The sequence below is a fragment of the Camelina sativa genome, chromosome 19 (assembly GCF_030686135.1).
Source record: "Camelina sativa cultivar CO46 ecotype springtype chromosome 19, ASM3068613v1".
Lineage (NCBI taxonomy): Eukaryota > Viridiplantae > Streptophyta > Magnoliopsida > Brassicales > Brassicaceae > Camelina > Camelina sativa.
Window position 1 is genome coordinate 16,400,829 of NC_141898.1, and position 10,099 is coordinate 16,410,927.

General features: G+C 33.9%; 1 protein-coding gene and 1 pseudogene across 2 annotated transcripts; both read right to left on the reverse strand.

The window, feature by feature from the left end:
• Nucleotides 1-4,315: 4,315 nt before the first annotated feature.
• Nucleotides 4,316-8,727, reverse strand: LOC147920668 (uncharacterized; annotated as a pseudogene). Its single transcript, XR_015590878.1, has one exon. The product of XR_015590878.1 is annotated as an uncharacterized LOC147920668 (transcript).
• Nucleotides 4,316-8,900, reverse strand: LOC104766605 (uncharacterized). Its single transcript, XM_019241286.2, has 3 exons — nt 8,770-8,900; nt 7,279-8,677; nt 4,316-7,172 (listed from the first exon to the last, which is right to left on the reverse strand). Exons 2-3 carry the CDS (start codon nt 7,520-7,522, stop codon nt 6,844-6,846), a joined length of 573 nt encoding a protein of 190 aa, XP_019096831.1. The 5' UTR covers nt 7,523-8,677; nt 8,770-8,900; the 3' UTR covers nt 4,316-6,843.
• Nucleotides 8,901-10,099: the final 1,199 nt, after the last annotated feature.

Consider the following 10,099-nt stretch of genomic DNA (forward strand, 5'->3'; position numbering starts at 1 on the left):
TAACGACTGTTAAATTTCATGTACAAATCCGCTAACAACAAAAAATGAAATATTTTAAAACCATATATATATAAATGAGGTATTTTTCTTCCAACAAAAAAAGATGATGAATTAAACGTCCATCAAAAATAAATGAGGTATTTTCGGCTTTTAAGATAATAAGATAAGATTTTTTGAATCTCTATGTATATAAGGTTCCATTAATATCATAGAATTTTAAATATATATATATATATGGGTTAATATATTAGTATATGTTGTTTAACTGAATTTTCTCCTAAAGCTTATGTCTATGAAATAATTGTTATGTTGTTTTTTCAAACTAGTGTTGTAGTATAATAATAACTAAAATTTCCATTAGGTTTTAAGTTTCTAAATACGCATCATTTAGTTTTGATATATATATATATATATATATATGGCCCTGATTGGTGAAGGCTTTTAAGACTTTGAAAGCATTTAAAAGTTGTAAAAGCATTTTATTTACCAATCAGGCTTTTATGACTTTATTATTTTTTTAAGCCTCAAAATGACGCAGTAAAATCAACAAATTTTAAAAGCATTCCTTTTTATCTCCCCATTATATTTAAAAGCTCTCCAAGTATATATATATATATATTACATATTTTAGTTTTACAAATTAAATATTCTCATTTTTTAATTTTTCTTTTAAGATCTTTTTCAATAATAATTTTCATTTTATCATCATCATCATTAATAATGATGTAAAATAATTTATGAAATTCATCATTAATAAGAGTGTAACATTCAAAACAATACATTGATTAGTGTTTAATGGGATTTTTGACTGATCATATAACTACTCAATATAAAAAACATTCAAAACAATTAAAAATCAATCACCAAAAACAAAAGAAAAAAGAATTTTCAAACAAAATCACACATTTTATTTGACATACATTTTAAAAAATTTAATTTATCATTAATAAACTTTATCTTTGTTATTAAATTTTTATGAATTATAACTTTAAAAGTTATTGGTAAACAATCAGATTTTAACAGTAAAAGTTTTTACAGTCAAAACATTTACAGCCAAATTCTCTACAACTAAAATTTTAAAGTCAAAGTCTCTACAGCCACAAGTAACAGCCGTTACCAATCAGGGCCTATATATATATAGATTTTGTTTTTTTCTCAACCAAACATTATTTAGAAAAGAACTCGAAGGTTGGTAGCCCAAACAAGAGAAAAAAATTTTACAAAGGAAACTGCTAAAAAGTAAAGATCTAGACGACCAAACAAGAAAATCCGCCCTCTATTTGATGAGCGAGGGATCTTGGAAAAGGAGAAGAGAGGAAAGGCTGCCTGTAGCAGGTGGAAATCATTTAGGATGTTAGAGAAGGCGGGCTAGTCGTAAAGAGCTTGAATCATCGCTACTAGTTCTGAAATGTGCGTCTTGAAGCTCTGACAAATAACTCTGTTTGCAAGGAGACACTCCATGGCCCAAGGCAAAGCCTCCAACTATGTGTGAAACAAGGTAGGACTTTGCTGAAGACATCTAGCACCCAACAATAAAGTATGTGCATCGCTGTTACTACACCACCAATCCAAACAAGGACCCTGATCCGAATTCACCGAAATAGTTTTGATAGTCTTATAGGCTTTTAAAATACGATAATTAAGATCATCTTATATAACAAAAAAGGTTTCCTTCTATATCTTTCACGAGCTTGACATGTGGCAAATTAGTATTTGTCAAATGTCTAATTAATTACTTGATTCTCCAATCAAAAACCCTTCCATTAAAAATAAAAATTTTGTTAGCAATTTATGGACCTTAAATGCATACATATGAGCTACATCCAAATTTTAGGCCGTATTATATGCATTCAGATGAAATATGTTAACTAATAGTTTTGAATATATCACTTTGTGGTTGCATCATCGTCTTTTTTATTCTTAAAAATTTGCAATAGCTTTTTAGTAATTATATATTTTTACCTAATGAGATCATCATCGTCTTGCCGCCATGGGAATGATCCTCACCATCTTCTCCCTCGATTCAGCTTAGTGGTTGAGTGGAACCAGTGTGTTTATGAGACTCTTGAACCGTTTGATATGATTTTTTCTAAAACAAAAATAGTAAAAAAATATAAGTTATATGCAAAGACTACCCTCAGACGACTTAAAAATTAACTGACACAACCAAACACTGTTGAACGAACACTGTACATAAATTCTTCGCCTTTTTACCCTTACTACGCGTTTATGTGCACAAAAAAAGAATTTGGGTAATAGATTTGGGTTGTCAGAAGATTTAAAGTTGTTGGTTATTAGATTTTTTTTGAAGATTGTGTTGTCATAGCTAGAAAAATCTTTAATTAAAGATTCGGAAAAATGTCATTTAAACCATGAACTTTCAAATTTTGGTCATTTAAATCATGAACTTTGTTGTAGGCCATTTAAAACATCAACTTTTGTTGATTAGCTTTTTTAAACATGAAGTTTCGTTGACCAAGCCAAAAAAGACATGACGTGACGTCCGATAGTTGACCTTCTAACAGACGTTACTATGCCGTTAATCACTCTGTTAATGACAAAACGACGTCGTTTTAACAGAAATTTTAATTCGAAAAAATGTAATTTAAACCATGAAGTTTTAAATATAGGCCATTTAAACCATGAACTTGTAAATGTATGTCATTTAAACCATGAACTTTCAAATTTATGTAATTTAAACCATAATATATGAAAAATGTGATCAATACTTCAAACTCTAGTGTAGTGTTCTAATAAACGAAAAAGACTCAATATAAATACAAAAAAACACAAAATACATGACAAAGATAGAAAAAGAAGGATGAATTGATGTTTTTATTTCTCTTTTTCAGAATCGCATCATGAGGCAGAGCCGAAGAAAGAATAAAAAAACTAAACTAGGGTTAAATGGATTAACCGATTAGGCTTATATACTTCTACGGTTTCTAATAAACTAATCGGTCCGATTACTGAACTGAACCAAAATCCGATTATCCAAATCAATTGCGCCAAACGGTTAGGCTTTCTTTTTTTGGTTTACTTCGATAACCAAAATTTTCAAGTTGTCTAGTTTTCACCGAACTGCCAGGGCAAGTTCATGGTTTATATAACAGAAATTTGAAAGTTCATGGTTTAAATGACATACATTTAGAAGTTCATGGTTTAAATGGCATTTATTTAAAAGTTCATGGTTTAAATGTCATTTTTCGAACTAAAACTTCCATCAAAACGACGTCGTTTTGTTAGTAACGGAGTGATTAACAGCATATTAACGTCTGTTAGTAGGTCAACTATCGGATTTCACGTCATGTCTTTTTTGGTTTGGTCAACGAAACTTCATGTTTAAAAAACTAATCAACAAAAGTTGATGTTTTAAATGGCCTACAACAAAGTTCATGATTTAAATGGTCAAAATTTGAAAGTTCATGATTTAAATGACATTTTCCCCATTAAAGATTTCTTTGTTTTGGGAAAGCCAACTGCAGTCTACAGTTGATATATATCATTTGGAGTTAGGTCTTTAAACCTAAAAAAGAAAAAATATCTTTCATATCTTCTTCCCTGCTTAAACAGGTGTTTGTTGCAGCCAAGTGTCGTTAACTATCCAGCCTAATCGGAAGAGAGTTTATGGTAAGCCAGACTCCATTTATAAGGGGCATCGGGTTTTTATTTAAATGCTTAGCCCTCCTTTTTTTATGTTAGATACACGAATAAGGTATACTTCTGAATTTCTGTTTTTTGTTTTTTTTTTGGTATTCAGATGGAACCAGTTGAGTCGTCGGATCGATTGACTCCAGCTGGGGAAGAACCTCTTGGCTAGAGAGTTAATGTGTACTTCAAGTTCAAAACGCTTATGGCTATCATCGATGCGCTTGATGAGACCCAAATTAAGAGTATTAGTGAATCCTCGCTGGGTGGGCTTCTAGATTTTCCGAACAAACCCTGTTGGTCGGCGACTTTAGGATTGTTTCTTTTGGGTAGACAACTATGTGTGTCAAAATCAAACAAGATATGGGTTGTTTTCGCGGGTACTATAATGCTCCAAATTGGTGGAGAGAATTGCGGGTCGTATAGGGTCAAGTTTTTAGGCAGAAAACTTCAGTCCAGGAAAGCTATTGGTAATGACAGTTCATCAGGTCATGTGTTCGGACGTGTCCAGTGACTACAAAATTTTTTAGAGAATGTGAGAACTAGGATTTGGATTTAGGCAAGTTGTAAGAAAATTTTGCGATACCCAGCTATACGGAGAGTTTGCGGTACAAAAATGCACCGCGGGTGAGAAAATGAAATGGGCGAGGAACGACCCATGCTCAGCCAAGACCGTTCAGCCAAGCTCTGTGAGTTTTTTATCGTGTGAAGTAGCACACGATTAGGATAGGGATAAGGATTATTTGTTATAATTTTTGCCTGATTTTATAGTTTTATGCTTAGAATTCATGCATAATATTATTGAGCCTGTTATACGTTTTAACTTATGAACCGCTAAAGGTTCGTTTAGATCTAGCATTTTGTTTGTTTTATTTTTGGTTAGATCCCTAAATCTGGTTCAAGTGATTGTTGGTATAACCGTTATGCTGTCCACATAGCTCTTATAATGATATGAAATTTTATTACGATATTGATTGTTGGTTGTTATTTGTTTGCTGAAATGTTGTTTGTTCAATCTTGCTTTGGCTTGATTGATTTATGTGATAGTAGCTTGTTAGTAAGATGCTACGAGTGGGTCCTTTTACTCGTAATGTAATTTAAGTTAGTTAGTTGTGGTTCTCTGATTGTCCCGACGGCTCATAGTGGATCGCAACCGCCACGCACTGCCTGACGAGGTGGTAAACTATCACCATAAAGGAAGTAGATCCCTTATTAACAGTCCAGGAGGAAGGGATGTGATTCTTTTAGTCTTTGTTACTAAGGATCGGGGAAGCATTGCCTTACGAGAGATCATAACCGCAGGAAGGCCTAGGAGACGAAGTTATAGCATGATAGTTATTGATTTTTTCCGCTGCGTGTGACTTTAATGTTATCTTGTTGCATTGTTATGCATTAATTTTTGCTTGTGATTGGGGGTTGGGATGGGATATCTAACCATTAGAGAACCCGGACTAGGCACTACTTTTGTTTTGCAGGTAACCAGTAGAGGGTTAAACCTTAGTGGTAGTTGAGACGCTAGGAAAAGCTAGTGTAGGTATCCTGTCTTTTTGTAAAATATGTTGGTTTGAATAAGTCTTGTAATATCTTTTGGAGGTTCGCTCCTGGCTGAAAACCTTATGTTAGGATGTTTATTGTTGTACTTTTTCTCGAATAATTTTTGTGTAATAAAGTTAAGTTTTATATTCAATATTGTTCCTAAATGATTATGGTCTTGTTCGGACCGTCCTAACTCTCACACACGACAAGAGTTTGCAAACCTAAAACCAGATTTGAGTGGCATGTACTGCGGTACGGATATTCAGGGTGTTAAATTCGTTTTCATAACCTCGTTTGACTGTTTGTGTGTATCATCAAGTAGCATTCTCGACCGTCCTGTCTATAAAACGGTTTGGGGGTGTTACAAATTAACGTTTTACATGTGATAAGGTCTTTATGGTAAGAATCATGTTATGAGGTAAATAGTATTTCTAAGTATGTTAATGATGTACATGATACAACTTGACACTTTACTTGTGCCAATGGTCTTCCCACCTAAATGTCTTAGATTGTAGCAAACATGTTATAGTGACACTTCAAGAAATCTTGATTAAATGTAGGTGTGTTAATGCATTTGGGCTCACGAATTTGTTATCAATGTTAACTTATTTCAAAGACGTCTAGCAGAATCTAGTTTTAAAAACTTAATGTTGGTAGACATGGCAAGCGATAAGCTTCAATTTAACATGTTTGTTATTGTTTAACACCGTTAGATTGTAACAACCTTATATACAAACAGCTGCTGGGCGTTTATAGTTCATGCAATTGTTGGCCGCGATCAACAGTTTACATAATTAAACATTCATATATTTAAGTTTCATGGTCCATACATTGTTCTACTCCACATCTGGATGAGGCTTCCCTTTTCTTGATAACTATACATTGGCAGTACGAGTTAGTTTATGTACATTGAAAACTTTCTTCTTCTAGCCAACTTCTTCTTGAAGCGAATACACTCCCCTTTGCAGTAAGATTACGCCTATATACACTGGGAAAATAAATCTTCTGCTTGCCGTTTACCTTCATAATAGATGGACCATGGCTTTTAAATCATGTTTTACCGCCAAAAATCAGCTTCCCTTTATTCAGCTTACATCTCTTGCGAATGACGTTTACATATGTTATAACAATCTAAAAGACTAATATTTGGTATTTATAAATAAGTTTTCCAGTACATGGTATATACTTGCATAGATCGAAGAGTGCTGGTCTGACACAAATACTAGGTCTGCGTTGTCTGACACCACCTCGATCAGCTTTCTTAAGAACCACGTCCAAGTGTCGTCATTTTCACTGTTCACTATTGCAAAAGTTAGGGGAAACACCTCGTAGGTGAGTACCATCTATGACAGTTACCTTCCTGATGTAGGCGTATCCTTGGATTGATGCGTGGAGTGACAAAAACAGATACTTAAATCGGTCAACTCCATTGCTACAGTTTCCATGGCTACATTTGAGTTTGGATTTGTTTCTAAGAACAACTTGAAATAAGGTTGAACCACGGCGAAGCTTCATATTGCTGACCCATGGCATTATCCATCACAATCTCCCTTGCCCTCCACACCTTCAAATATGAAACATTTAGGCTAAACTCTTGACAAAGTATTTTCCGAAGTTCATTTGGCCTCGATCCTCTACCAACCCCTATGTACCGTGTCCTCATAAGATTTCGAATAACAATCGTGATCGCTTGTTTGTAGAAGTCACCTCTAGAATCAACACTACAGGTGTGTTGTAGAGTGATGCTTCTAATCTCGAAACGTCGATGTCTTCCATTTTATGTACATACACACGCCATGGACACATGTAACTAACACAAACTGCCATCACCATCAGCGTGAATACTATAGCGTGTATAAAATGGAACTTCCCACGTATTGCATAGATTGCCATTTTGGTTGTGCAATCTTCCTTATTTTTGAATATTCTACGGACAAAAATTCTATCGCCTTCGTAATCAGCATCCTTCAACGCCCTGTTTAGAAAATCTGGATATTGAAAAGCAAAACAAAAAGTTCTGGTTACACATCATGTTCACTCTATAACAGTATAGATAACATGATTACCAACTTGTTATTGATACAAAATTCTTACCTTCTTCTCCCGGCTCATCAAAATAAGGTAATGCATCACTGTCACGCAACACCGTTGGTACTAGAGTATCTCTTATCGCAGCAAAAATCATGTTGGAGTCCCCAAACTCACCAGTCGACGGTGCACCTAACTCCATGGGGTTACCGATGCCAAGTTGCTGGGTATTTTCAGCAATGTTCATACGTCTAGGTGACATTGGTGGTATACTGAGGGGTCCATCTGCGCCAATGTAATAGTTTTCCATATTCTCGTCACCAACCAATATATCCCTAGGTCAGTAACAAGCAAAACATATAACATTTTCAGACAAACCAGTGCAATATTGTCATTACCTGTGTCATCTTGTAGCACCTCAGTCAAGAATAACTTGCTTGATGGTTGTATGGTTGGTGTACCATTAGAGGAGCTTGTAAACGAGATTTTCAAGATAACTGGCGGGTTATCACCTTCTCCACCAACGCCTGATAGACTTAAACGTAAACTTGCATCTTCATCTGGAGTAGGTTGTAATGGGACTTCAAATTGCATTGCCCTTGTCGTTTTCTTTCGCTCTACTGTCTGTTGATCTGTCCCCCCTTGCAAACTGTCCACACTAATTTGTGTTGCGCACAACTCCATCCACATCTCGGACTGGTAGTGTTTGCGCGAGGCTTCAAATTCCGAATTACCATAGGGATCATCCGTGATATTTTTTGCTCTTCGTTGTAGCGATTGCTCTGACCTCTTGTACATCACCACTGACTATGTAATCTTTCTCATGCTCGGTAGCACTTGTCCTAGGTTGGACTGTATTGATCCGTATGCCTAGATAATGTGTGCCGATGGATGGCCCAAATCCATAGGGTGCAACTCCGCTGTTCTGGCTATTATTAGTCAGCCATGTTGAGTTGGCTCCTCTAGTTGCAGTATCTCCAATGTTACGTGTTAACATAATAATTAACGCATTATCCCAAACTGCTCTTGTTTCCGCGCTATTCCAGTACTTATATGATATCTTTGTTGCCGTCAATGGCCCCACATCCAATAGACTACGGTATGATGGACTGGTCCTCGCTTGGCCTGCTTTGATAACCTTCACGCGGATATAAACTTCTTCCAAATCTGCTCATATCGCCATGAAAAGAGTCATATCTTCATCATTCAGGATTTGGATTAGGTCTGCTCGTTTCCAGTCAGGCCCCATCATTCACTGCGGCCATTGGTAGTCAACTCAATCTCGTCCTCCGCCCTTAGATCCATATGTTCTTTCACCAAACTAACAACCTTTGCAAATCCATCGCTCTTTCGCAGACGTACAGCTAAGCAAAAACCTTCGAGCGTGGAAACGTGTTCAAAATTTCCATTTTCAACCTTTTTCCACTCCCCTCGCACCAGATATACAATCATCGTTATTGATATCCTTGAACAGCATATTGGAAATAAGTAAGTTAGCATAATAACCCTAATATCGTTGATGATAAATAACCAAGAAATGTCGCTTTTAATACTCACCTTACTCTTTAATTCTCTAGGTGTTTCTCTATTTGTGGATTAAACCTCCAAATATCTTTTGGCTCTTAACTTTGTTTGTTTGTATCATCCACCAAACCTTCTACTCCGATAATAAATATGCAAATGACTACATTGGTATCCCCACAATCCAGAAAATATCTACTAGAATCATTACACTTTTTGTTAATTCTAATATTATATTACAGTTTTAAATTACCATCTAAACCCTAAACATTTTTTATAAATCCAAAACGATATATAATTTTGTTTAATTGTAAAATTTAAACTTTAACCACTCTAACAGACATATAATTTTGTTTAATTGTAAAATCTAAACCCTAAACACTCTTTTTATAAACCCAAACCAACATTTAGTTTTGTTTAATTGTAAAATTTAAACCCTAACCACTCTTTTGTAAACTTAAACCAACATATAATTTCGTTTAATTGTAAAATCAAAATTCTAACCACTCTTTTGCAAACCCAAACCGACATATAATTTTGTTTAATTATAAAATCTAAATCCTAACCATTTTTTTATAAACCCAAACAGACATATAATTTTTAAAATTATAAATTTAAATCCTAGTCCTCTTTTATAAACCCAAACTGACATAATTTCTTTAATAAAAGATCTGCATAATTTGTTTTTTTAGTTTGTTTTGTCCTTTTATTTTAATTTTGATTTATTTTTTAAAATATGATATGACATGACATATTATTGTATTGTGATTGGTTAATCAATAGGGGGTGGATGAGAGTTGTTTGTTTCTGCGACAGAAGATATTATATGCATATAGGGAGTTATAAGTCAAACTAACCCTACGTGAAGAAAAAGAACTAATTATCAGATTAAGCATGGTACAATATTTTTTTAATTGGAGGCTACAAATTAATATCACCCAAATTATAAATTTGGAAATAAAACTTAGATGTGTGTCATTTGAATGTATTTTCTTAATTTAAAATATTTTTTTTAAGATTTTTTTTTTATCTAATAAAATTAAACTACAGAACAAATTACAACGAAGTTACTATTTTATCTTTTAGATACTTGATAGGTATCTTAACTAATGGAGGTCTAAAATTAGATGAAATAACATAATTAAAATTAAACATCATATTATTTAAATAAAAATCAAAAATAATATACAAGGGACATAGTTTTGAGTTTGATGTCCATAAAAATGATAATAATTAAAAAAGAAATCAAAATATTTGCCTAAGCAATATGAGTTCAGTTGCGTTTTGAATATAATTTCTTTTTCAAAAAAAAAAAAAAAAACGTTTTGAATCTAATAATGGGACTCATGATTTGTTGTTTGATCTA